The sequence below is a fragment of the Lutra lutra genome, chromosome 4 (genome assembly GCF_902655055.1).
Source record: "Lutra lutra chromosome 4, mLutLut1.2, whole genome shotgun sequence".
Classification (NCBI taxonomy): domain Eukaryota; kingdom Metazoa; phylum Chordata; class Mammalia; order Carnivora; family Mustelidae; genus Lutra; species Lutra lutra.
Window position 1 is genome coordinate 197185470 of NC_062281.1, and position 27890 is coordinate 197213359.

Below are 27890 nucleotides of genomic sequence, written 5' to 3' on the forward strand. Positions count from 1 at the left end.
AGCCATGAGATACACACGTTATGAGGTATCCTGTCGGAGTTTTTATTGGATTCTGGATAAAAAGCCCCCAACTCCAATGGATGGAGGGCCACAGATCCTGTGGGCTAGGGCAGCGCCCCCAGCACTGGACATCACTGGCCAGTGGGTTCTGGGGCCTTCCAGGCACCACCACCAGTCACCGGCAGCTAGTTCTTACCCTCTAGGTGTGTCCCAGTCACACTCCTGAGTCCCTCTCCTAAGATCCCAGGGACAGCAGGTGGGGGGAGAAGCAGCCCCCAGCCAGCAGCTCAGGGGTCTGCTCTGCTCACCCCTCCCCTGCTGGGTGAGACTGCGCAAGGTCAGGCCCCTACCCCTGCCCCGCCCTCCCTCAGCCAAACCCCCTCGGGGGACAGGTGCAGCAGCTACAAGAGCTCAGCCAGCATCTGCAGACCAGCAGTGGCAGCATGACCTGTCCCTCCCTGGGCTCAGGGATAGTGCCTTCTCCCCAGTCCGGCCCACCCAGCAAGCACCACCGGGTGGAGGAAAAGGACTGGGGTACAAAGGAGCCAAGCCTACCACAAAGGTGCTGAACTTGGTCCAAAGCAGAGGCCTTTAAGGCTGTCCTGGCGCCAACCGGGGGAACACGTAAAGACGCTAAGGTGGGCGGCCGTGCAGGCCCATCACTGGGAGAGGGGAGCCTCTTCACAGTAAGGCTCCCCGCAGGCCCAGGGCACAGAAAACAGAAGCGCCACAGGCCAGCGGGGGGAGGGCAGGTCCATTCCGACACGGAGGGGAGGGCTTCTTCCTGGCAAAGCCACCTGGCCAGTGCGGCTGCTGGGTGTCCAGGCCCAGCTCACTGAGCCTGTGTGCTTGGGAGCGGGGGCTGATCATCCTTAGGCCTGACTCCCTCCGCTTTCAGCCACTGCATCTTCTGCTGGTGCTGCTGGATGGCGTCCTGGACCCGGACATCCATCATGGCCTCCGTGAGGACCCCGTCCTCCGAGGCATACGCCATGGCCTGGCAGGGAAAGACAGCACTGATGCGGGGCACACGGAGGGGCTACCCACAGGGGAAAAGGGTCCCCCAGCCCAGACTTTCAGCCCCTGGGTGCCACCAGTGACCGGGAACCACCCGCCCTGCAGGACAGGGCCAGACCCAGGGATGAGGCAGCCTGGCTGGCCCATCTGTGAGCTCACCTCTTGGGAGATGCCCTCAGAAGCTGAAGGCCTCTTGGGGGGTGGCGGTCAAGACTGGGACGCTGAGTCCACTAAGAGGAGTGCTGGCCCGTACCCTCTACCACAGGCGTGTGCCAGTCTCGGGAGGGGCGTGGCCCCCCAGCAGGACACACACATTCAGCATGCCAGCGGCACATGCTTGGCTCCCCGCGTGTGCAGGAGCGAGCTTGTGAGGGAACCCGCAGCCATGGCAGCCACCATCCCTGCAATGCCCGTGGCCCTGCCCACGTCCCCGGTTGGCACGAGTGCTATGTTCTCGAATCACTGAGTTTCTCAATGACTTTCTAAAAATATCAGGTCTGAGGCCAGCTGTCAAGAAGCAGCTCATGCCCCCCAGCACAGACCTGGGAGGCCCTCATAGAGAGCAGAGCTACCCTCCGGGCCAGGACACACATGACAGAACCACCACACACCATTTGGGGAGGCAGGTCTGACACTGAGGGGAGGACAGGACCCCTAGGAAGAGAGCTTCCCAGGAGGACCCAGCAATTCTAGCTCGGTCACAGAGTATCCCACCAGGCCCAACTGCCCCTGAACACTGAGCACCCGAAGCAGCTGGAAGCTTCCTTGGTGGGAAGGTACAGGGAGGAGCCCTTTCCAGAATCCCGGAGCAACTGAGCCGACATGTCTGCCCAAGGGGGTCAGGACCCCCACTGAGAGATGGCTGGACCGAGCGATGGGCTTCCAGCTAAATGAGGAAAAGGGGAAAACAGTCACTTTACCATGGACAAACCCGGCGGGCATCATCTTAACCAGGTCAACATCCCTGTGATGTTGCACGGACGTCACATGTCCCCTGTCTGGATGTGACCCGAAGGGCACTTCATCTCTGGGGTCTTCTCCCCAAACCCACAATCTCTGTCTAACTGTGAGAAAAACTTCAGTAGGACAGTCTCTGTAACACCTGACCAGCACTCGTCAAAACCGCCAGGATCATCAGAAACAAAAGACATCTGGGAACTGTCACAGCCCCAAGGACCCCAAGTAGAGATGGCAGCTGAAGAAGGGGGACTCTGGAGGGGGCCCTGGAAAAGATCAAGTCCAAGGTGGAGGCCACCGTGACAAGGCAAATGTGCCTCACGAGAGGAGTCACAGCACCGTGCGGAGGCTCCTCACCATCCTCACGACCGTCTTCCGACCTGAAGTTACAGGAAATGTCACTTAAAGAAAAAAGGCAAGCCCTGGACTCAAGGGCTTCGCCGGTGAATTCTGCCTGACACTTAAAACACTGGTCCTTCTCAAAGTGCCAAAAAACTGGAGAGGAAGGAACATGAATTCGATTCTGAAGCCAGCATAGCCTTGACACTAAAAGCAGACAGAAACCCCACAATGAAACCACAGACCAATACCTGATGTTAATGCAAAATTCTTCAATAAAATACTTGCAAACCACATTCAGTACCATGTTGAGGGAATTATACCCCGTGGCCAGGTGGGATTTACTCCTGGGAAGCACTCATGATGCCCACAGAAAAAACTAACCACCCTGATGCACCACGTTAATAGAACGAAGGACCAAAAACACGCGACCACCTCAACAGCTGCAGAAAACGCAGCTGGCCAAACTCTGCACCCTTTCCTGGTAAAAACACTCAGTAAGCTAGGAATGGAGGGAAATTTCCTTAACGTTCTAAAGGTCATTTGTGAACAACCCATGCAAATATATTACCCAGGGTGAAAGACTGACAGCTTTCCTCTACGGTCAGGAACAAGTCACAGACAGCCACTCTCACCACTTCATGTGACACAGAAGTAGAAGTCCTGCCCAGAGCAATTAGGCAAGAAAAAGAAATAAAAGGGACCCAAATGGGAAGGAAAGAATAAAATTATCTGTTTGAAGATAATATATGCTTATATGTCGTAAACCCTAAAGATTCCCGCAAAAGTTAAAACGAATAAACTCGGGGCGCCTGGGTCGTTCAGTGGATTACGTGTCTGACTCTTGATCTCAGCTCAGGTCTTGATCTCAGGGTTGTGAGTAAAAAATAAAACTAATAAGCGAATTCAGCAAATTTGCAGGATACAAAATTAACACACAAAAACCATTTGTGTTTTGTGTCACCTGGGGGGGCTCGGTCAGTTAAGCATCTGCCTTTGGCTCAAGTCGTGATCCCAGGGTGTTGGGATCGAGTCCCACGTTGGGCTCCCTGCTCAGCGGGGACTCTGCTTCTCCCTCTCCCTCTGCCCACCCCCGCCACTCATGTACTCACTCTTGCTCCTGCTCATTCTCTCAAACAAATGAAATCTTAAAAACAAACAAACAAACAAACAAACAAAAAAACAAAAAAGAATCACACCTAAATGTAAGACCTCAAATTACAAAGCTACTAAAAGAAAACAGGAGAAGGATTTAGTGGTAACTTCTTGGCTCTGGCACTGAAAGTCTAGGTGACAAACAAAACTGACAAATTGGACTATGTCAAAATTAAAACCTTTGGGGGGTGCCTGGGTGGCTCAGTGGGTGAAGCCTCTGCCTTCAGCTCAGGTCATGATCTCAGGGTCCTGGGATCGAGCCCCGCATCAGGCTCTCTTCAGTGGGGAGCCTGCTTCCCTCTCTCTTCCTGTCTCTATCTCTACTTGTGATTTCTCTCTCTCTGTCAAATAAATAAAATATTAAAAAAAAAATTAAAACCTTTTGTGCATCAAAATCCTTAAAAGAACAAAGTGGGGGGACCGCTCAGCTGGCTGCCAGTGGAGCGTGCAACTCCTGACCTCTGGCCGGTGAGTTTGAGCCCCATGTTGAGTGTAGGCAGTACTCAAAAATAAAATCTTAAACCCTCTGTGCAACAAAGGACATTATCAACCAAATAAAGAGTAAAAAAGCAACTCATTGAAGGGCAGGAAATATCTGTAAATCACATAATCTGATAAATGGTTAGTATCCACAATACATAAAGAACTCAACAAAAAACAACCTGATTCAAAAATGGGCAAAGGACATGAACAGACATCTCTCCAGGAAAACATACATGGCCAGGAAGCACACAAGATGCCCACATCACAACCATCAGGGACATGCAATCCAAGTGACCATGAGCGGTCACCTCACATCCGCTAGGACGACAACGGCTACTATCCAAACAACAGAAAAGAACGAGTGTTGATGAGCGGGCCAGAAACCAGCTGTGCGCACGTCTGGTGGGAACGTACAGTGTGCAACCGCTGTAGGAAACAGCATAGCAGCTCCTCAACATGAAAGATAGTATTTTGCTTTAAAGATTTTATTTATTTATTTATTTGACAAAGAAAGATCACAAGTAGGCAGAGAGGCAGGCAGAGAGGGAGAAGCAGGCTCCCCGCCGAGCAGAGAGTCCAATGCGGGGCTCAATCCCAGGACCCTGAGATCATGACCTGAGCTGAAGGCAGAGGCTTCACCAATGAGTCCCTGGGCGCCTCGGAAGACGGTATTATCACATGATCCAGTAATCTCCCTTCTGGGTGCGTACTCAAAGGAATGAAGAGTGGGGTTTCAGAGACACCGGGACACCCGAAGTTAACAGGGGCATTATTCACAACAGCCACCCAAATGTCCTTGTCAGTGGATAGATTCGCAAAATGAAATATAACCACAAGGAATTACGATTCTGTCTTTAAAAGGAAAGAAATGGGGGCGCCTGGGTGGCTCAGTGGGTTAAGCCGCTGCCTTCGGCTCAGGTCATGATCTCGGGGTCCTGGGATCGAGTCCCGCGTCGGGCTCTCTGCTCGGCGGGGAGCCTGCTTCCCTCTCTCTCTGCCTGCCTCTCTGTCTACTTGTGATCTCTCTCCGTCAAATAAATTAAAAAAAAAAAAAAGGAAAGAAATACTGGCACGTGGTACCACATGGATGGACCTTAAGGACATGATGTTGACTGAAGTCAGTCACAAAAGGACAAATGCTGCTGGTTCAGCTCATACGCACCGTCTAGGGGAGTCCCCTTCACAGAAAGTGCAAGGGCCGGTGCCGGGAAATGGGGAGGGGGCAGGAGGGTTAGCGTTTCACAGGACGGCACTGCAGCTTGGGAAGATGCACATGTCCTGGGGACGGATGGCTGTGACGGCCACACAACAATGTGAATTACTTAATGCCACTAAGCTGTGGGCCTAAAAATGGTTAAAATGGTAAACTTTGCTTGAAGAGTAATAGCAATGACACAGTGAATTGCCACAACAGAGAGCTAAGAGACGGCACAACCTCCGTCGTGAAGCCGCCACGCAGGCCGTATGGGCTTCAGGGAACAAGTGCCTGGGTGCACCCTGCAGTCCAGCCTAGGAGGGGCAGGGAGGCCAGCGCAAGCCCAACCACCTCTGGGCACCTGAGGGTACAAAGAGAGGGAGACCACATTCCTCCCGAGGGGGTACACCGACGCACTCTGGTCCCTCCTCTCTGGACCTCACACTCCTCTGCCACAAGCACAACAGGACTGAATGACACACCTCAGGCTGGGCCATCTGGTCAGTGACGGGATAACCCCGGTGGAGGGACAGACCCTCCAGGGAGAACACCCCACGGGCTCCGGAGGTCTAGTTACTGCCTCCCGCACTAATGCCATGTCTGACAATCACTAGCTCTCCATCCACCAGGCCTGTGGCAGACCTGTCACCTGATCTGGGCAGGTGACATATGATGTGGACAGAAAAGAGGTGTGCTGGTTCTAGGTGGAAACATCGAGAACCAGGGCGTGGTTTGCTGTCAGGGACTGAATGTGTCCCCAGATTCATATTCATAGCGTGAAGCCCTGACCCCCCAGTGCAGCTGCTGGGGCCGACAAGGAAGACGTTAACAGCAGAGGAGGTTGTGAGAAGTGGGGGCCGATCCCATAGGACTAGTGTCCTTACGCATTAGAGCTCCGTTTCTGCCACACAAGGAGGACAAAGCCAGAAAATCACCAACTGAAAGGCAGGAAGGGTCCACCATCAGAGCCCCGTGCTGGCACCCTGATCTGGGACTTCCTGCCTTCAAACCTTAGAAAATGAATGTCTGTGTTCGGGTGGCCTGGGCCGTGGAACTGTCAGAGCAGCCCCAGCCGACATTTAGCGATCCTCTCCTCTGCTCGTTACAGAAACAGAGTCACCCTCGTGAGGCCTGGGTCCTGAGTTAAGGATGACCTAGAGCCGCCCAGCTGGTCCACACTGGGAAGTAGTTCAGCCTCTGCAGCCGCTGGAGCAGCACAGACAGCTCCCGTCAGAGTCTCACTCTAACCCAGTCCCCTGCTCCCATCAGAGTCTCACTCTAACCCAGTCCCCTGCTCCGGTCAGGGTCTCACTCTAACCCAGTCCCCGGGGTACCCAAGCTACCATGCTCCGGTCAGAGTAGACGTCTCACTAACAAACACATGCTCATTTAGAAGCACCATGGAGGGGCGCCTGGATGGCTTGGTGGGTTGGGGCCTCTGCCTTCGGCTCGGGTCATGGTCTTGGGGCCCTGGGATCGAGCCCCACATCGGGCTCTCTGCTTGGCGGGGAGCCTGCTTCCCCCATTCTCTCTGCCTGCCTCTCTGCCTATTTGCGATCTCTGTCAAATAAATAAATGAAATCTTTAAGAAAAAAAAAAAAAAAAAAAAAAAAAAAAGAAGCACCATGGAATTTCTAGTGGTTGGACATCAGGCAGCCTTGGAAGATCTGGGCGCAGGCCCCACAGAGGCAGTGACCCTGACACGAAAGGCTGGCCATAGACAGGAGCCACTCAGCAGCCCCCACCTGACAGGGCTTTTCTCTCCTCAGCAATAACCGACCTGCAAATGCTTCCTGGATGCCTGCACCCAGGGCTCCTGGGGGACAACGGGCTCCCCTCCCTGGGGGTTGGGGGGGCCCTGTGGACACTGCAGGAGGAAAACAGTAGGCATTGGGAATGACAAGAACCACTCTGGGCCGTGTGCCCTGGGTCACAACACGAGGATAAAGTCAGCCTAACTCGTGTGCTCTACGCTGCCCTCAAGACCCCACGGCAAAGCCGACCATGCACAGAGCAGACAGCCCTCCGGACCGATGGTCTACATCTGGCAAAGACCTGGGAAGGAGATGCCTAACCCCTTATCAGACCAGGTTCACTTCTTGGTTCCTCATCTCATTTGCCTTCTGATGAGCTCACAGACAGCTCACAGGATGCTCCATGTGGCCCTGTGGACCCCTATCCCTTACCAACTACAGAATCGCCTGCCCCAAATGTGCTAGGCTCCTGCTAGGGACAGACTCCAGTGGTACCTGAGACATCAAGCATGGGCCTGTGGGACCTTGATGCCTGTATGATACTTGGTTCATTTCCAGGAAACCCCACGTGATTTCAGAGCCCTATCTGACCTGCAACGAGACCACACTGAAAAGGAGGTAGGCTGTAACATACAAAGCCAGTGACACCTCTCCACGCCCTTCTGCAGCGGGGCAGAAGCAGGTGGCAGCCACAAGCAGGACAGGGCATGACATCTGTGCGCAGAAAATCCGTTAACAGAAATACCCTGTGGGGGTGTGGGGGCAGAGGCCAGCACTGGCTCCCTTCGAATGCCTTATCATTTCCCACCTGGTCAAGCTCACACCCGTAGGGCCCACATCCCCAGCTCACCTGCCAAGCCACAGCGAGCTGGGAGATCTCCCGGCCGGACATGCCCTCCGTCAGGTGTGCGATCTCCGAACACTTCTTCCCGTAGTCAAACTGAGCAAGCTTCAAGCGCCTGTGAAGGAGAAATTCCCGTGTGATGTCCTGGAACCCAAGAAACCCAAGACCAGACCAGAGATCTAGGAGGGCCCCTTGGCTCCCACATGAAAGGAGGACTGCGATATCTGCCAGGAGCAGGAATCCATACTAGAAACCCCCACATCCGAACGCCCCAACTTCTAAAGAGCCAAACTCTGCCTTCATGTCTGCTCTTGATTCCAGGGCTACCAGTTCTGCCCTTCTGGCCCCACTAGGAACCTCTCTTCCTTCGGGAGCCCAGGTGCCGGCACAGGGGCTTGTGGGGACAGCAGTGCGGGAGGCACGCTGCGGCAGCTGGGGGCTGGTCGGGATGAGCACGAGCGGAGGGGCTCCTGCAGCCTCACGCCCGGCTCCACCACAGGACCAGGGGGCAGGGACCACGTCCTTCTCGGACCACCCCGGTGCCCAGAGGGCACAGCCGCTGAAACCCTGTCAGGGGTGAGCTGCTGGCAAGTGTGGAATCAGACAGAGGAAAGCAGACACTTCAGGTTTGAGCGCGGTTCACTCCTGTCAATCACATGCTGAGCCCCCTTTCCAAACAGGTCCAGCTAAAGACCCGGGAGAGGCAGTCACTCATGGGAAAAGAGACCTCAGAAACTCACACCACAACCGGTGTCTGGGCTACAGTCAGGCTAGAAAGGGCCACCGGGAGGCTGGGCGGTACTGGCGCCGGCCAGGTGCGAGGGAGCAGAGGCCCAGGGAGTGAAACGCAAGGGCTCAGGCCGCAGAGGGACAGCACAGGCAGGCAAAGCCCATCCTAGAACAAAAGACGGCTCTCGCCACCACCAGTGACAGGAGGGATTCAGGTCAGTGCTGCTGCGAGGTCTGGCTCCCCGGAGATGGTTAAAAATAGAGCAGCCTCTCCTATCTGGAGCACTCTGGACGGAGCGACGAGCGAGGGCGGCCCAGACAGAATATGGAGGGCTCCCCCATCGCCGGGTGACTTTTGCAGAACAGGGACCTTGGTGTGTGCTGGCGAAGGGCCCCGGGCTCCCGGAGTCCGGGTGAGCAGTGAGCAAGGGCGAGTCCACCTCCAAGATTGCCACGACCACCTCAGGGTGAACAGAGCCCAGCCGAGGCCTGGCAACCACCATCACAGGCCCTCGCTCTCCAGGGACTGACTGCAGCCAGGATCCCTCAAGAGCCCCGGACTGTTACAAGACTTCACACAGCAGAAAAGCACGGAGATGCTGGTCTGTGATGACAGGGCACAGAGTCCAACACGGGGGCCAGCCAGTGAGCATACCTGACCCCCGCGTGCAACCCCAGGGTTAGGACAGGGTTGTAGCACCCGGGCGGGGAGCTGGAGGTCGCAGAGGGCCCTGCGGCACTCGAGCCGTTGGGATACTTACTGCTTTCCCTCTGTGGCCGGCTTCAGAACGTGCTTGTGGAAATACAGCCTCACCAGGCGCTCCCGCTCCTCCCGCTGCGGCAGGCCGAAGTGGACCATCTCGTCGATGCGGTCATTGACGGCCCAGTCAAACTGCTCAGGTTGGTTGCTGGCCAGGACCAGCATGAACCTGAAGCCAGCAGACAGCGGGGGCTAAGGGGCTGGCTGACCCGGGTGCTTGCTCCCAGGATAGGGAGCCTCTTAAACCCACACAGGACACTTTTCTAGGAGAATCTATTCAGCGGCCTTTTAACCCAAAAAACCAGCAATGCCTAGCACTGCCCTTTGCCACCCACCCATCCGTCGGACATTTCTCTGCTGACCGATGGCCCAGCCTGATGGGGTGGCCATTTAAGCTTCGCCGTGTGGAGAACAGGGTCCCCATGGCCAGAGACTGACCTCAGCCCCGCACCAGCCTGAGCCGCGCACGGAGTCCGCGGTTCAGCCAGTTCAGCAGAAGGGCCAACTCAGCAGGAACCTGGGCCAGACGCCCAGGAGGTCTGAGCAGGGGCGAGGGTCTCTGTAGGCAGGAGCCGCGCCAGACAAGGGGGAAGCATATGACCAGGTGGCCCCACAGCTGACTGGAGGGCGAGGTGCCCCCTGGTGACCAGAGGGCCCCCTCAACAACGCAGAAGAGCAAGAGTAGGGGATTCGGAAGGAGAAAGCCCCTTCCCAGAGCAACCTATGCCCTCGACAGCCGGCGGTAGGCTGACCACCTGGGCAGCTCGCTGTGGAGGGCAACCAGCAATGCCAAGCGCGGCGACTGTGGGCAACGACTGGCACCTGGCTCTGAGACCCCCTGCACCCTGACCAGCCCGGCCCCGCAGCAGGAGCCTCAGTTTCCCCGCAAAGCGGCTGTGCGCCACAGGCGGCCCTCACTTGCTGCTGTGCTGTCCCGTCCGGTGCAGGAAGGCGTTCAGGGTGGCCCTGAGGTCCTCGCTGATTCTCTCCTGTGGAGAAAGTCCTGCCGTCAGCGGGGAGGCCGCCGCGCGGAGGGAAACAAAGGCCCCGCTCCAGCCCTCCGGGAGCCACGCACTAAACATCACTTCAGAAGCTGCTGAAGACGCCACAGGACCAACTCCTGCTTTTCAGACCACATTTATGAAGAAAGTGCAGCTGAGAAGTGGGTTGGGGTCAGACTTCATCCTGAGCAACCGGCGACCTCCCCATAAAGCCCAAACATGGCCAACGGACACCACTCCTGACCACACACCTACGGCCGGCCGGGCCCAGCAGGCCAGACGGAAGCTTCCAGAATACTCACAGTCGCTCGCTTCCTGAGAAAAGCGTCCGCTTCATCCACGAAGAGCAGGAGGCTGGGGCGGGGAAAGGACGGACGAGAAGTGGTGAGGGCCGCCCAGCAGAGCACGCTCCAGCAGAACTCCGCTTCAGGAACCCGACGCGCCTGCGACCTCAGCAGTGGCTGGGGACCCCGGACCCGACAGAGGCATGCCCAGTCCAGTGCTGCAGGGAAGCGACTGGCTTGTGCCAAACACCCTAATGTGGCACAAATATTGGGGCCGGCAGCTTCCCATCTTCCACGGGTTAAAAAACAGAAGCACCAAGAGGCTCCTGTGACAAGCAGGAGCCGCCAGTCTGTTCTCGGGGTGAGTTTCTCCCTCGGACTCCCGCCCCCAGAGTATTCCAGCTCTGTGTACAACCAGAGACAGGCTGCAGGGAAAGTCACTGACTCCCCCACTGCTCACCCCTCCCAGCAGGCGCTCCAGGGCCCGCCGGGAACCCAGGCCAGGAAAGCACATGCACGCAGAGGGGCCCGGCTCACCCTCGCCGGCTGGTATTGGCCCAGTCGAAGACCTTGTGCATGGCAGTCACACCGTCCCGCCCCATGGGGGCCACATCCCCGCCAGTCATGATGGCATAGTCCATGCCCGAGTGCAGCGCGAGTTTCTAGGCGAGAAAGGGGTCGGGGGGGGGGGGGGGTGAAGCCTGTTTACTCTCCTCCCCTTCGAAGCCCACACGCACTGAGCTCGGCCCCTACCACCAGGTACGGCTAGGATGCCGCTTGCCTCCCCTGCACAGCCCGTCCCTGAGGGCCACAGCAGCAGCCGAGGCCCACGGCGCCCCCCCAACCTGTGCGGCGCATGCCCTCACCTTGGCAAACAGGGTCTTGCCAGTCCCAGGGGGCCCGTACACCAGAATGTTCCTGTACAGGCTGTGGTTCTTCTTGGTGTTCCTCGTTGCTATGGCAATGTCCCGCACACGGGCCTCCAGGCTGGGCTGCCAGGGGACACGGCAGGTTGGGGGGTACTCGGCTGCCAGTGTGCTCCTCCTGAGCGCCCGGAGCAGCCCCAAAGCCGGCTCAGCCCAGGCATTCTACTTCAGGAAGGAAAAGCAGCCCCAGCCTGTAGGAGAGCTCTATGGGCAGAAGGGTACCTCCCACCCCAAAGCCCACCACAGCCCTGGATGGGCAGCAGCACTTACACTGAGGACGACGCCCTCCAGTGCGTCCTGAGGGTTACTGAGGAGCCGCCTGCTGACCTGTGGGCGGGAGGGGGTAACACAAAACACAGGGACAGTAAACTCATCAGCAGAGCCCACAACACAACAGGCACGGAGTGCCGGGAGCAGCCTGACCGCCACACAGAGACTGCCGTGGAGCACACTCCAGGCCACACGTGCCTGGGCCCTGCTCCCGCTCTGGAAGGGTGACCTATGACACTGCCTGTGCTACTGGGCTGAGCCACTTACAGAGAGCGCGAGCAAGTATGCGCCATGGAACCCGACAGGGGGCTTGATCCCATGGCAAGGAGATCACGAGCTTCGGTGAAATCAAGAGCCACATGCTTAGCCAAAGGAGCCACCTAGGAGCCCCTTCAGATTCTTTACCGATTTTGGGGTGCCTGGGGGCACTCAATTAAGCATCTGCCTTTGGCCTGGCTCATGATCCCAGGGTACTGGGATCAAGCCCCTCGTTGGGCTTCCTGCTCAGTGAGGAGCCTGCTTCTCCCTCTGCTCCTACATACCCCCCACCGCAGCTCATGCGCTCTCTTCCTCAAATAAAATCTTAAAAAAATGAAGAAAAAAGATTCTTTACGGATCCTAATTTCTCAGTTACCCACAGTGATCACTATGGAGATCTAGCCACAGCTCGTGGGAGGATATGCAACAGGAACGACATCAAGCAGCAGGAGGCCTGGCTCCCCTTGAGAAAGGGAGCTCACAGCATGCAACTTCCAGCGACTTCTCACCGGACAATGGCACACAGGAGCCCCAGGATTTTGTAAACAACCCAAAATCTGCCCAGGGACAATCACACCAACAGATCCCCAGAGGTGACCGAGTGGATATGGTGAGGGTCTCCCCAGTGCGGACGTGACAGGCTCCCAGAACAGCGCCAAGAAGGAAAAAGCCACAGTCAAATCCAACGTGCTGGAGAGAACAGACGGTATTTAGGAAATGAGGGGAAATGAAGACACACGTTCACAACCCAGCTGAAATGCTAGAAAGAACTGGGCAGGACACGCAACCGCAGTGAGAAACAGGCCCACACTTACCTGCACGGGGTGCCTCAGGGCCTCTAGCACCGTGATACGAGACGTCTCCCTCACCAGGGACGGCTTCCCCAGCCGGGCCTCAATGTACCGTCCGGCAACAGATGTGGCGTTCTTGGCAGAGTAGACTCCAACGGCCAGCAGCGTCAGCCCAGCCACCTGGAGTGGAGGAGTGGGAGGGCAGGCAGAGCCCGCCCATCCCGCACCAAGCCGTCAGCAACCGGCACTGTGCCCTCTGCTCACCCCATCCCATGCAAGGCGACGCAAGGGTCCCACAGCAGCATCCCAGCTGGTGCTCAGTTTCGCATGAGCACAGGTATTTCCAGATGGGCAAGATATCAAAAAGCTTATCATGAACACCCTTTCTAAGAAAACTACTGCAGGATGCACTCCAGGGACTCCAAGACTAGGGAAGCTTCCAGGTGACAGCCCCAGCTGTGAAGAGACAGAGACCCCAAGGCTCATGGGAGGTAGACCGAATGCTGTGGTGGGAGCACAATCACGGGACACGGGACCAAGAGCTACAAAAGGTTCCTGGAAAGTATGCCGACACCTGGAAACAAAACTGAAACGTCTTCCTTACAAGAGAAACAGCCTCGCCACTGCAGGAGGAAGCAAGGTTCCAGGAGACCAGGTGGGAACTACAATAATAGGAACAAGGGTCCAAGAGGCTGGTGGCAGGGTGGGTGGGACGGGGCCGGCCTCAAGGCAGCCAGCAGCTCGTGAATACAGCAACCTCCAGCAACCACCCCCAGGTGCATCTCCCCCGCTTGCTGGGAAGGTACACGCTGGATCCGTAAGCAGCTGATCCAACAAGAAGGACGGCCAAGGGGCATTTCCTGCTCAGCCTGTCCTGTGCCCAATTCCCTGCTGAGGAGCTCTGTCGGGGGCAGGGCCGGGACTGACTGCCACCCCACTACGCAGCCCTGGTCAAGCTTCCAGACTGAAAATGGACGTTAGAGATTCAAGGGCAAACACAGATGTTTAGAACAGCTGGAAAGATCTGAGTGCACGGGGTGCTCAGACCATAGGAGCAGTCAGAATGCCCTTAATTCACCTTAAAACACTCCAGGGGGAAAAAAAAAAAAAAAAAAAAAACACTCCAGGGAGAGGGGTTGGTGGTACCTGGGTGGCTTGGTTGCTACAGAGTCTGCCCTGGGCTCAGGTCGTGACCTCAGGGTCCTGGGATCAGCCCCGCACCTGGCCCTCTGCTCAGCAGGGAGCCCGCTTCTCTCGCTCCTTCTGCCCCTCCCCCCCACTTTGCACTCTCTCCCTCAAATAAATAAATCACATCTTTTTTTAAGATTCTGCTTATTTATTTGACACAGGAGACCGCACACAAGCCGAGGGAACAGGAGAGGGAAAAGCAGGCTTCCTGCTGAGCAGAGAGCCCGACATGGGGCTCAATCCCAGGACCCTGGGATCCAGACCTGAGCCGAACGCAGAGGCTTAACGACTGAGCCACCCAGGCGCCCCTAAATAAATCAAATCTTAGGGGAAAAAAAAAGGCAGCAACCTCACTAGCTGCAGGTTTCCTTAATTGGCGTCCTGCCCTCCCTGGACAGTCTACCCCGCTCTCGTTGAGGCACAGCCTGACCCCCCCCACTGCCCTTCACTGTCTCCAGAACGAGGCTAGAACTCCAAAGCAGGGCGCTTGCAGGAGAAGCCAGGATGCCAGGACACAGGTGCACAGGACACTCCCGGTAAGCCAGGCTACTTGTTAGGGCCTCACTACCACGGGAGCGGGTGCCAAGTCACACCGTGTGGCCCAGAGCAGTGCCTGGCGCAAGGCCGACAGCAGAAGGCCTTGCGGAGTTGGGGGCTCTTTGGGAACCTGCCCTGGCTGACGCCCTCCCCACTGCCCTGAGTGCTGACCAGCCACGAGGCATGGGGCACAGACCACAGGGCCTGAGGACAAGTGCCTGGAGTCCTATGGCCTCGCTGGCTGCCCTCCACTTCCCACTAGAGGGTGGGAGCCCTCACAGGAGCACGGTTTAGAGGGGTTCACAGCCACATCTCCAGTGCCCCTGGAGCTCTAGCTGGGCCCCACCCTTGAGGCTGCCAGGCAGACTTCCAGTTACGCTTTCCAAAGGGCAGCGCTTCTAAGAAGAGGGAAACCAGAGCTCTGGCTTCAGATCTGGCTTCTAGATCTTGCAGCCCAACAGTTAAAAGCCTAACCCCAACGCCAACAGCGAACTGCTGGCCGTGCCCCACACCCCGGGGCTGTACCACGTCCTGTTTTCACAGGAAGGGGCTGGAGGGAAGGGCAGCGGCAAAGGCTTACACCAGTCGGGTGTGAGGTCCCTTTCACTGCTGGGTGGAGGCAGGGACGGGACCCAGCAGTGACTGTGACACAGGCCATAAGCAGGAAGACACAGCAGGGGTGTTTACCGTGGCTGTCACTTTGTCCCAGTCTGTCACAAAGGCACGGAATCCTTCACCAAATAGGGCGCCCGCTGTCCTGTAGAGGAAGCAGCTATGTGACAAGGGATCTAGGCCCCTGGCTGGAGAAAAGGGCAAGGGCAATGAAGGTCAGCACACGGGAAGACCTGCTGAGAGCCCGCCTCCCACCAATGTACCAACTGAGAGCCTCCTGGCCCAGGTGAAAGGCCAGATGACATCGGCCACAGGGCTCTGCCACAGGCCTCTGGGGCCTGTGACTCACCTGATGGACTCCAGGATGGTCTGGCGGTGCTCAGCAGCCTTCAGGCGGATCTGCTCACGAATAATGTCTGCGTTCTCCCGCTCGGCCTTGGCCCGGGCACGGGCCTCTGCCTCCACACGCAGCATCTCGTCCTTGTGCCGCAGTTCCATCTCCCGTTCCACGGTGGCTGCCCAGGGAAAGGGCAGGGAGAGGGTGTTCAGCCCATGGCCCCCTAATCCTCCCAGAGCGGCTCAGGCAACTCTCCTCCTGGGAGGGAGGTGACGCCGGTCAGATGCTGGGGGAATGCCTGGCTTGCCTAGCTTCTGCTATGCGGTCCCAACCAGAGAACGGAGAGCCCCTAGGAGGCCCTACCAGAGTCTCGAAATGTTGCTTGGGGATCCAAGTGCCTGAAGCATCATACGTCCATGCTTACAGGCTGCTTTCCCCAGTAGCCGTTCTCCAGCCTAGGGCAGCTCCGAGGACACAGCCCCCACAAGCCCAGCTCTACCTCGCCGCATGGCCTCCTGCTTCTGCACCGACTCTTCCTGCTTCCGTAAATTCTCCTCATTGAGAAGTTGCTGAGAAGAAGCCACAGGGAAAAGGGAAAACTTTCAAAATTAGGAAACTAATCTGGGGTGCCTGGGTAGCTCAACTGGTTGAGCTTGGTTTTGGCTCAGGTCATGATCTCAGGGTCATGGGATGGAGCCCTGCGTGGGGCTCTGTGCTCAGCAGGGAGCCTGCCTGTCTTTCTCCTCCTCCCTCTGCCTCCCTACCCCTGCTCAGGCACTCACTCTCTCTCATTAAAATAAATAACTAAAACCTTAAATAATATATTAAAAGTGATCAGGAGTCAATCTAAAAGCTGAGCTGCCTCCACCTGTGGGGACACTTAAGCTGCCCTGGGGTCTGCAAGCCTCTCTGGGAATGACGGCCCAGGGCCTACACACTCCACAGCCCTCGGAGGCAGGTCTGAACCCCACGTAGGACATGTGCACATGTGCATGGGGGGTGAGGTGGTGCAGGAGCCCTTGCCTCTAGCACAGGTCCGCCACAGGACAGGCCTCTGGGCACCCTAGGCCAGACAAACATCTGTCCTCAGAACACTATCTTTCCCTGTGAAATTTACTTTTAGGGGGAAAAAAATTTTTTTTTAAAGATTTTATTTATTTATTTAACAAAGAGACAGCAAGAGAAGGAACACAAGCAGTGGGAACGGGAGAGGGAGAAGCAGGCTTCCCATAGAGCAGGGAGCCCGATGCAGGGCTCGATCCCAGAACCCTGGGATCATGACCTGAGCCAAAGGCAGACGCTTAATGACTGAGCCACCCAGGGGCCCCCACATGTGCCTCCTTCATCTCCATCGCCCATCCCACCCCTCTCCCCACACCTCTGTCCAAGGACCCTCAGTTTGTTCCCTATCATTAGGAGTCTCTTATGGTTTCCTTCTCTCCTTTGCTTTTCACCCTTCCCCTATGTTCATCTGTTTTGTTTCTTAAATTCCACATACGAGGGGCGCCTGGGGGGCTCAGTGGGTGAAGCCTCTGCTTTCAGCCCAGGTCATGGTCTCAGGGTCCTGGGATCGAGCCCCGCATCAGGCTCTCTGCTCCTTGGGGAGTCTGCTTCTCCCTCTCTCTGCCTGCCTCTCTGCCTACTTATGATCTCTGTCAAATAAATAAATAAATAACATCTTTAAAAAAAAAAATTCCACACACGAATGAAATCAGGTTGTCTTGCTCTGACTTTTTTTGCTTAACGCTACATACCCTAGCTCCATCCAAACCGTAGCAAACGGGAGGATTTCTTTCTCTTGAAGCCTGAGTTTCCTTGTGACATCCTGACAGGTAAAAGCATTTCGAAGCCACCCCTACCATGCCCTTGTCACAGCCGGGTTCCCAGGTTCTCACCTGGAAGAACCTCACCACAGCCAGAGCCTGGAGGCCGTGTCTCCTGTGTGTGCGCGTCCCTGGGACCCAGCACCTACTGCTGGTAGAACAGCGCTGAATTCCGGCCCACCAGCTGCCCCCGAAGATGCCCTCGTCGCGGACAGAGGCGGCTCACCTGCTGCTTCAGCTGGTCCTCGTGGCGCTGTCGGGCCAGCCTGTCTTGGTACTGGGCCCTCTAGGGAGGGAGAGGGCAGCGTGAATACGGCTCTGCCGTGAAAGCTGGTGGACGGCCTGAAACCAACATCTGAATCCAGACTTTCCTGGGTGCTGGGCCCTCGGATAAGCCACCCACCCCTACCTGCTGTGAGCGAGCACACACGCTTGGGACGCGTGTGCTCCCCGTCACGCTCAGCACTGGTGGATCCGTGGGCTTTCGATGTTTGCACACGGTCTTCCCAGAGCCTCGATGGGCGACAGACCCAGACTGAATGTGGGGACCATGGCGTGCCCCAGCAGCGCCCCACCCCGGTCACCCTGTGGCTGTGTGGCCCTGTGGTCCTTACGGCCTGGTGCTGCCGCGTCTCCTCGCTCAGAGTCTTCCTCCTCTCTTCCGCCTGCACGCGGATCTGTTCGCTCTTCAGCTGCTCCACGGCGGCCTCGTACTCCTACAGAATGTTCCAGCGGCTGCAAGCCCAGAGCTGCTGGGGCCTCCCTCTTAGGACTCCGAGCTCAGGGCTCACTGCCTCAACAACCCTCTCCTGTGTGGGCTCCAAAGGGGCTGGACAGGAGCAGGAGAGGCACCCAGAAGACACCGCCTGGACCAGCACCCCGCACACCCGTAGGCTCCCAGCCACGTTGGCACCACGGGCCAGGACCACCCGGCCCCACAGGTGGTGAAGTGCCAGGAGAACGGATAGGCCTGGACCCCAAAGAAGCAAGGGCATCCGGGAGACCTGCTTCCCCACAGTTTCCGTGGCTTATGTCCCATGCTCACTTGTGGACTACGCTTCCCAACAGCCAACGACAGGCCAGAGCCTGTGCCGTTCCCACGCCTGCTGCATGCTCAGCATAATGGTCCCGCCGGATGCAGACGGACCAGGTGAGAACGTGCCTTGGGGAGACCAGACGGTGCTCCCCACAGCAGCCCTTTCGGGCAGGGCGGCTGCAAGCATTCGGGCGACAAACCCAGTGCGTCCTGGCCTCTTCCTGTTTCCCTCTCAAGCACCAGCACAAAGGCAAATCCAAGCCCGAGATGCCTGAGGATCCCGCCCGGGCCCCACCGCCGACGTGCACTTTCTCCTTCCAGCCTCCCTGCCCACGGGGCGAGGCGTCCTCCGGGCAGCACGCCCACTGCCCACCTTGAGCTTGGTCTGCTGCTCCAGCTGCAGAGTCTGCTCCTGCATCCGCGCCAGACTCAGGGCCTCCTTGGCGTGTCCTAGGGGGGATAGGGACAGAGTGGGTGTCACGACGCTGGCACACCAGGCAAGCGTCCCAGTGTGCCGGGGCTTTCAGGGAGACCACAGCTCATCTCAACCGCAACACGCCTGTGCCCACCCTCACTCCTGCGATCTTGCTTGGTGACTCCCCCACCCCAGGGCCACTGTCCCCTTCTCATCCGCTGTGTCCACTCCCCCCACCACGGAAAGCCCTGCATGCGAGACCTCGCGCCCCCTCCAGCTGTCCCGTCCCGGAGGGCTATTAGAAAGGCTGCCCCACGGGAGCTGAGAGGAGGGTCAACGGGACAGTCCCATTCTGGTTAAATAAAAAAGCAGCCTGTGGCTAGAGTATCTTATTTTTCGTGCTAAGTAGTTTCTCTTAAGTCTCCAATACCTCTCGGGCTCTCTGCTCAGCGGGGAGCCTGCTTCCCTCTCTCTCTCTCTCTCTGCCTGCCTCTCCGTCTACTTGTGATCTCTCTCTGTCAAATAAATAAATAAAATCTTTAAAAAAAAAAAAAAAAAAAAGGGCACCTGGGTGGCTCAGTGGGTTAAGCCACTGCCTTCGGCTCAGGTCATGATCTCAGGGTCCTGGGATCGAGCCCCGCATCGGGCTCTCTGCTCAGCGGGGAGCCTGCTTCCCTCTCTCTCTCTCTCTCTGCCTGCCTCTCCGTCTACTTGTGATCTCTCTCTGTCAAATAAATAAATAAAATCTTAAAAAAAAAAAAAAAAAAAAGGGCACCTGGGTGGCTCAGTGGGTTAAGCCACTGCCTTCGGCTCAGGTCATGATCTCAGGGTCCTGGGATCGAGTCCCGCATCGGGCTCTCTGCTCAGCGGGGAGCCTGCTTCCCTCTCTCTCTCTCTCTCTCTGCCTGCCTCTCCGTCTACTTGCGATCTCTCTCTGTCAAATAAATAAATAAAATCTTTAAAAAAAAAAAAGTCTCCAATACTTCTCATCATTGACCCCATACCAAACACAGGTGCGCAGCACAATCAACATGAAGGAAACAGCTAAGTTACAACTACACCAACGCGCAGAGTGAAGGCTCTTCACAGACCTCGTGAACACGTGTGTTATCAATGTCTTCTGTGTGTATGTGTTTTTTTTTTAAGATTTTATTTATTTGTCAACAGGGAGAGAGAGAGAGAGTGCACGCGCCCAAGCAGGAGGAGCAGCAGGCAGCCCAACGCAGGATTCAATCCCAAGACCCTGGGATCATGACCTGAGCCTTCCAGGCATCCCTTCTCTGTGTATTTTATTCATAAGGTGCAATTCGTATCCATCAATATTGGGTATTCTGGAAAAAAACTAAGTTCTGGTCCTCTCCTAATCAAAAAACCCATGCATCTGGCTTCTCAAGTATTTCGGTGAGGACACAATTCTCCCATACGTGAGACTTTACTGTAAAAAATGTTCTATATATGACAGCACGGAAAGTAACTGGGAACCCCTGGGAACCCAGCTCCCCGACCAAACAATGCACCTGGTTTTCTCCCTTTGTGTACCAAGCATCTACCCTTCCACCCCAGACCCACAATCCAGTTTTTGAAGCCTTTGAAGTATGTTGCGGACCCCAGTGCCCATCATCCCCAAACTGCAGCAAACACGTCAGGAGCTAGAGCAGACTTCTGCGCACAGGGCTGTCAGCACCTGCACAGGCGGACGTGGATGTGGCGGAAGCTGCCGTGTTTGGAGGGTCCGCTAGGGCAGGGCAGGAAACGAGAACATACTGCCTGCACCTGGGAAGGACCTTCCGAGCCAGTCCAGATCGGGCTGACACAGCCTCCCACCCTCCACTGCAAGGCTCTTCCCTGGGTGTCTGGTGATCGGAGGCACAGGATCCCGGGGGACCCGCCCCTGAGGAGAGGTGGCACAAAGGCACCGGGGTCCCATATCCTGCACCATAAAATTGGGAAGCCACAAAGCCAAGCCTTGAACAGACCACAGAAGACCCTTCAACATAAATATCTGAGCAGGAGCGCATGAGAGCACAACCGAGCTCACCCTGGTGCAGCAGAGAGGAACGTGGGCGCCTCAGGCCAACAACTCGGAGACCGGGTCCCAGCTGCCCTTTCCACCCCCAGCATGACCTTTGGCCAGCCAGGCTAACCTCACCTGCATACGGGGCAATCAGAGATCCCTCAGCCACTGCCTCTCGAAAGAGGGAAAGGAGAGAGCAAGTACCTGAGCACAGGGCCTGGCACACGCCCGGCTCATCACAAGCTCTGACCTCACACTACCAATGACCATTCACCGCCTCAAGACCATCCTGCGCCTTCCAAAGCGTCCCCGTAGCGCCTCCTACAGGCAAGGGGCTCTTTTATACACCCCCTTTCATGGAGTGGACAGGCACACGGACAGGAGCACTCCGGGATCTCAAGGCCAAATGTGCTTCTCTGGCCTCCAAGGAAGGCTAGAGACCTAGGGGACGAGGGAGCGTCAGGCTGGGCCCAAAGGACAGAGCAGGTGGTCATACTACAAGGAGCTGCTGACGGCATCTTGGTTTGCTTGGAGACAGCAGTGAGGTCAACTAACAGGCTCAGCCCAACCAGGAAGGCACTGCCACCTGTGAGCTGCGAGTACCAAAAAGACAGGTTTTGCAGAGCGGCTACTTTTTTTTTTTAAGGATTTTGTTTATTTATTTGACAGAGATCACAAGTAGGCAGAGAGGCAGGCAGAGAGAGGGAGGGAAGCAGGCTCCCCGCTGAGCAGAGAGCCCGATGCAAGGCTCGATCCCAGGACCCTGAGAGCATGACCTGAGCCGAAGGCAGAGGCTTAACCCACTGAGTCACCCAGGCGCCCCTGGAGAGCAGCTATTGAGCAGAGAGGCAAGAGGCACCCTGGGAAGAATGGCTTGGGGACAGAAAGAGGGTGGCACACCAGAGCAAAAACCTCTCCCACTGACCAGCAGTCAGGCCAGGAAGGCTCACAGGAACAGAATAACGTACAGGGACGCCTGGCTAGCTCAGTGGGAGGAGCATGTGACTCCTGATCTTGGGGTTTTAAGTCTGAACCCTAAGTTGGGTGTAGACATGACTTAAAAAGTAAAAAAAAAAAGGGGGGGGCGCCTGGGTATCTCCGTATGTTGGGGCCTTTGCCTTCAGCTCAGGTCATCATCCTAGGGTCCTGGGATTGAGCCCCGCATTGGGCTTTCTGCTCTGTGGGGAGCCTGCTTCTCCCTCTTCCTCTGCTGCTCTCCCTGCTTGTGCTCGCTTGCTCTGTCAAATAAAGTCTTATCTTAAAAAAAAAAACAAAACCGGGGCGCCTGGGTGGCTCAGTGGGTTAAGCCGCTGCCTTCGGCTCAGGTCATGATCTCGGAGTCCTGGGATCGAGCCCCGCATCGGGCTCTCTGCTCAGCAGGGACCCTGCTTCCTCCTCTCTCTCTGCCTGCCTCTCTGTCTGCCTGTGCTCGCTCGCTCTCTCTCCCTCTGTCTCTGACAAATAAATAAAATCTTAAAAAAGAAAAAGATTTTATTTATTTATTTGAGAGAGAGACAGTGAGAGAGAGCATGAGCAAGGAGAAGGTCAGAGGGAGAAGCAGACTCCCCATGGAGCTGGGAGCCTGATGTGGGACTCGATCCTGGGACCCCAGGATCATGACCTGAGCCGAAGGCAAAGGCTTTAACCCACTGAGCCACCCAGGTGCCCCTGTCATCATGGAAATTTAAATCAAAACCACAATAAGGGGCGCCTGGGTGGCTCAGTTGGTTGAGCGTCTGACTCCTGGTCCCCCCTCAGGTCACGATCTCAGTGAGATAAAGCCCTGCATCGGGATCTGTGCTGGGCGTGGAGCCTGTGGGGTTCTCTCTCTCCCTCTTCCCCTCTCCCCACTTGTGCTCTCTCTCTCTCTCAAATATAAATAAAATCTTCACTAAAAAATGAACTATTGGGGGTGCCTGGGTGGCTCAGTGGGTTGGGCCTCTGCCTTCGGCTCTGGTCGTGATCTGCTCAGCAGGGAGCCTGCTTCCCCCTCTCTCTGCCTGCCTCTCTGCCTGCTTGTGATCTCGCTGTCAAATAAAGAAATAAAATCTTAAAAAAAAAAAAAAAAAACAAAACAAAAACAAAACACCGGATGTAGAGACTGATGGAGGACCATACCTCCTCTACAGTGTCCCCTGGGGACAGCTGGAGAACATCCTGGGGGAGGAGCTCTCGGGCAGCTGGTACCAGAGACGTGGCAGCTGTCCAGAGTCACGATCAGATGAGGAAGAGAGGCCCCTGACCTGCCTCCCCTCAGGCACACTCAAGGCTATTCACAAAGGCCCCTATAACTGCAAGGGTTTGGGGACAGTACGATTCAGCTTCCATAAGTGGGAAAACTCTGAAATTCTCTGCAGGACTGAGTGGATAAAATGTCACAGGAGCTGGGGCAGAAAGGTGCCCCCCCAAAAGGCGTTAACAAGAAACTGGATCCCATGTCAAAACTCTGTCATTATCCGAGAAGCCCTGGTGCCCAGCCCAACCACATACTGAAATTATCCAGGCAGGCCTCAGGAAACAGGCCCAAATATCCAAATGTTTTTAACGTCTCCAGGGAACCCAAGGGCCAGGCACCCTTGCACCAGAATGTTCCTGCAGGCCCCTGGGGAAGGGCAGGGACGGAACCACAAAGTGTCAGGCCTCTCCGTCCTTAAACAGACAGACTCTCCCTTACACCTGTTTATAACACGGCATCTTCATACAGCCTCCTCTGAAAAGCGGCATCTCTGCTCAAGCAATAATTTGAGAACTGTATTCTTTCTTTTTTTTTTTTTTAAAGATTTTATTTATTTATTTGACAGAGAGAAATCACAAGTAGGCAGAGAGGCAGGCAGAGAGAGAGGAGGAAGCAGGCTCCCCGCTGAGCAGAGAGCCGGATGCGGGGCTCGATCCCAGGACCCTGAGATCACGACCGGAGCCGAAGGCAGCGGCTTAACCCACTGAGCCACGCAGGCGCCCCAAGAACTGTATTCTTCCTATCAGTATTTATTCGGTGCCTTTTACATCCCAGGCTCTCACACACTCGGACTACGTCCTAGGACAAATCACTAAGCCAACAGGAGAAAAGGAAATTGGGAGGAAAGGACAGGTTTAGTGAAGGTCCCGCCGATGACCGTGCCTTGAGGGCCCTGAGTCAGGAAGGAAGGCTACCAGGAGGGGCCGGGACATACTGACCTGCGTTGCACTACAGACCCCTCCCATCTGAACACTCATGCTTTCCAGTAACAAGCACAAATCTGCTTTCTTTTCCACGAAACCAATGGCCCTCAACCGTACTTCCCTGCCCAAGCGGAGGACTGTCACCCGCACCACACTCCGACCGGATCTGGCCAAGGCTCCGGCCACGTGGAGGCAGCAGCAGGCGCCAGGAGCTCCCCTCCGCGACAGTCACTTAAGCCCAGGCTCCAGCCCCGGCAGTTGCTGCCTGTGGCCTCTGAAAGTTCGATCTGCACCAGCTTTCTCACTGGGGGACGCTCGGAAGGCGCCAGGGCTGCTGGTACCCCCGGCGTCCCCGCACGCACGGTGGCTCCGGCCAGGCTTATTCCCGGAGGCCGGGTTCTTCGCCGGGCAAGTGGGACTGCAGCCAGCCGCCTACCACTCGGACGGCCAGGGAGTCCAATGCGCCCCAGGACCGGGCATGCCCGGGGGCTCGGTGGGGCGGCTCTCCGTGGAAGAACCCCGAGCTCCCCGCGCCCCCACCCCAGCCCGGGCCCCCCCCTCGCCGCCGCACTCACGCGAATGCTCCAGCTCTCGCGCCGCCTTGGCTGCGCGCTCCAGGCCCGTGGGGTCAAAGTTGCTCCATTTGTCCTTGGGCGCCTGCCGATCCGCCGCGCCGCGGTCCCCGCCGCCTTCCGCCCCAGGCTGAGCGGGCGGCAGAGACAGCGGCGGCCCCGCGCCTTCGCCCTTGGGGCCCTTGATCCCGAAGAGCCACGACATGGCGCGAGACCGCCACGCGCCGCGGCACCCGCGGGGAGCCCAAGCCGAACTGAAGCGCGGGGAGCCGAGCAGCCTCCACGCGCCGCGAGCCGGCGGTCAGAGGTCCCGCGCAGGCGCAACAACGCCTCTTCCTCCCAGGCGACGGAAGCGCATTAGGGACCCGAACCGTGCGGCCTTCGGATTGGCCGGGGGTGACGTGACGCCACCGGCGTCCTCGCCAGGACCGCCTGAACTCGCTCCGGGGGCGGGCCGTCGAGGGGCGGGCCGAAGCGCCTAGTTACGGGGACCGATCAAGGACAAAATCGACGGTTTGGGTGCATGCGCGCCCTGGTTTACGTCGGTTCCCGGTCCGGCGTCGGTTCTGTGTCCGCGCGCGGTGGGCTCCCGCAGAGTCGCGACGAGGCGGACGGAGGTGCGGGTGCCGGCGAGCCGAGGCGGGGCCCTTGGTACGCGAGGCCTCGAAGCCAGGGCGGTAGGCCCCGACGGAGGGAGCGGCCGCCGGAGGAGAGGCTGCCGAAAGAGGCTGATCCGTGAGGGAGGATCCACCCGGCCGGGCGCGGGGATGCCGGGGCCCCCGGAGGCTGGAGGCCAAGCTCGGTGGGTCTGGGCGCTCGCGCACGGAGCGGGCGCTGAATGGGACGTTCGGAGGGAGCCCGCGGTCCCTGCCAGTGTCCGGCAGCCTCAGGAGGTTCACGCGCCGGCCGGAGGTCGAGCTCTCCTCGGCCTCCTCCCGGGTATCTCAGACCCCAGCGGCCCCTGCTCGTGCGCTCCGGCTCCCAACGCGAGGGAGGCCGATTCAACCCCGGAAGTGTGGAGACGCAGAGCAGCCCACCCCCGGTCCCCCAGGAGAGCCGCCCTTGCTGGAGGAGGGGTCCTGGCTGGGGGGCACCAGCAAGGGCCACGTGCCTGGTTCCGGGACACAGCGCCAGGCCGGGTGGCCTGGGGCGGAGGGAGAGAAGGCTGGGCAGAGCCAGCATTGCTCCAGAACCCGCAGTGCCTGGAGCTAGCAAAGTTCGCTTCTGGGGCCAGCATCCAAGTTGCCCCTTTACTCTTTCCTTGATGGAATTGGTCGAGTTCCCAGAATTATATGGCGTTGTCCCCACTACACTGAAAACAGCTTTAAGCCTGAATAAAAGGGGGGGGGGGGTGTCACAGATAATTCTGTGATCTTTCATCCTCAGAAAGCCAAATGAGTTTCCCAGCCAGATGCCACCCCCTCCCTGACACCAGTGGCCATCCAGGTTTTAATGGATTAACCACAAACTAGACCTCCCAAAGCACCCCCCCGCAGGGCTCGGCTGGATTAAGAAGAGGAAATGCTGGTCCCTTTTCTGTTCTTTCTCTCCAGCTTCCAGAAGGACCTGCTGGTTCTGGTGTTGCTCACAGTCGCCCAAACCCACATACACCCCACGTCCACCCCCATGGGACAGACTCCAATCCTGCCAAAAGAGAGGCTGTCCAGCCAGCCCTCCCAGGACTGAGCCCCCGAAAATAGGGCCCCGGGCTGCTGATCCCCATCCTCGCCGCCAAAGCAGGGCTCCCAGATCACAGGGCTCCTGCAGCTCTTCCGTGGGCTTCCAGAGGGCCAGAAGAGGGCATGAGGGGTCATAGTGCTGAGCTCAGAGCTCACTGCGCCTCCACTCTCTTCCCTGAGCAGTTGCTTACTCAGATGCCCTGGCCGGCTGTTTTCTCCCCCTGGGGATCCACCTTGCAGAAGGTCTGCACAGCCAGGACATCCCCATGGGCACCTGGCGTGGGGGTTCCTTAGCACAGGCCCCCACCCTGCTGGCAGGAGACACACTGTGACCACTGGCCTGCCCTTCTCACAACAGAAGCGGGGGCAGATACACCACACCGTCTGGACAGACCTCAGGAGCAAAGTCCTCGGGAGCCATGGCCACTGAGGAAGATGTGTTCTCCGAGAGGGGCTGTGAGTGGGCCCTTGGCTGCGGCATGATACACCCTCTTGCTTTTTTTGTCTTAACCAGAAGTAACCACAGCACAGCCCATTCTGACTTTCACACCTGCATCAGAGGCTTATAGTTCCATGTGTCACTTCGCACAAAATGACAGTCCCTGCAGGTGGCAGCCTTGGGCTGGACCTTGTAGATCGAGGAGCCTGCAGGGACGTGGTGGAGGACAGGACAAAACTGCTTCCTGGAGGTTGTTCCCAGACGTGGCCCAGACTTACCAACCTTTAAGAGTTGCCTGGGTGGCTCAGTCATTTCAGGGTCTGACTCTGGACTTTGGCTCAGGGTCATGGGATGGAGCCCCCCCATCTGGCTCTGTGCTCAGCGTGGAATCTGCTGGAGATTCTCCCTCTGCCTCTCCCCACCCTGTGCACGTGCTCTCTCTCTCTCTCTCAAATAAAGAAAGAAATCTTTTTTTTTTTAAAGATTTTATTTTTATTTATTTGACAGAGAGATCACAAGCATGCAGAGAGGCAGGCAGAGAGAGAGGAGGAAGCAGGCTCCCCGCTGAGCAGAGAGCCCGATGCGGGGCTCGATCCCAGGACTCTGAGATCATGACCTGAGCCGAAGGCAGCGGCTTAACCCACTGAGCCACCCAGGCGCCCAAGAAAGAAATCTTATTTAAAAAAAAATTAGGGGCACCAGGGTGGCTCAGTGGGTTGAGCCTCTGCTTTCGGCTCAGGTCATGGTCTTGGGGTCCTGGGATCGAGCCCCGCATTGGGCTCTCTGCCCAGTGGGGGAGCCTGCTTCCCCCTCTCTGCCTACTTGTGATCTCTGTCAAATAAATAAATAAAAATCTTTAAAAAAAAATTAAAAGTTGGCCTGGAACGGTGCAAAGAGCAGCACTTCCAAGGTAAGGGCTTCCAGAAGAGACATTCGTTGGCATGGAAGTGGGGGCCCCTTTCCCTGCCCTCAGCATTTGGCAGTGATAAGCTGAAGCTGGAGTGTCTCCCGGGGAATAGGGCCATGTGTCTTCGGCCACTCTGCCCTTGCTTGGGGTCGCAGGCATGTTTGCGGGGAGGAGCCCATCTGTCTCAAGGGCATGACAGCCGTTAGGAAAGCAAGTGCCAGTATTCTTGTTTCTCTTGTCGCCTGCACACCACTCTGCAGGCTGGACCAGGAGGCTCAGTGTGGAAGGGGAACCTTTCCAGGGGCCCAGTGGGCTTGGACCTACAGGTAGTCAGGGCATCAGGGCTGGGCACTCTGGCCTGCATGTGGGGCATTCTGATCAGGTCTGGGGAAGGGTTCCCTCTCTGGTC

At 57.2% G+C, this 27890-nt stretch overlaps 1 protein-coding gene across 3 annotated transcripts; it reads right to left on the reverse strand.

Annotated features, from left to right (window-relative positions):
* Nucleotides 1-23: 23 nt before the first annotated feature.
* Nucleotides 24-24893, reverse strand: LOC125097800 (ATPase family AAA domain-containing protein 3). Of its 3 annotated transcripts, XM_047725841.1 has the most exons (16): nt 24460-24792; nt 18670-18746; nt 17875-17976; nt 17487-17546; nt 15937-16006; nt 15450-15615; nt 15176-15245; nt 12788-12943; nt 11715-11771; nt 11385-11510; nt 11056-11180; nt 10537-10588; nt 10152-10222; nt 9235-9402; nt 7751-7859; nt 24-997 (listed from the first exon to the last, which is right to left on the reverse strand). In XM_047725841.1, the coding sequence occupies exons 1-16, from the start codon at nt 24659-24661 to the stop codon at nt 833-835; spliced, it is 1776 nt and encodes a 591-aa protein (XP_047581797.1). In that variant the 5' UTR covers nt 24662-24792; the 3' UTR covers nt 24-832. The 3 variants fall into 3 exon arrangements, with proteins under 3 accessions (XP_047581797.1, XP_047581799.1, XP_047581798.1); XM_047725842.1 differs by lacking the exons at nt 24-997; nt 7751-7859 and adding an exon at nt 7900-8639 and having other exon boundaries at nt 24460-24893; XM_047725843.1 differs by lacking the exons at nt 17487-17546; nt 17875-17976; nt 18670-18746; nt 24460-24792 and adding an exon at nt 17333-17453.
* Between the last annotated feature and the right edge of the window lie 2997 nt (nt 24894-27890).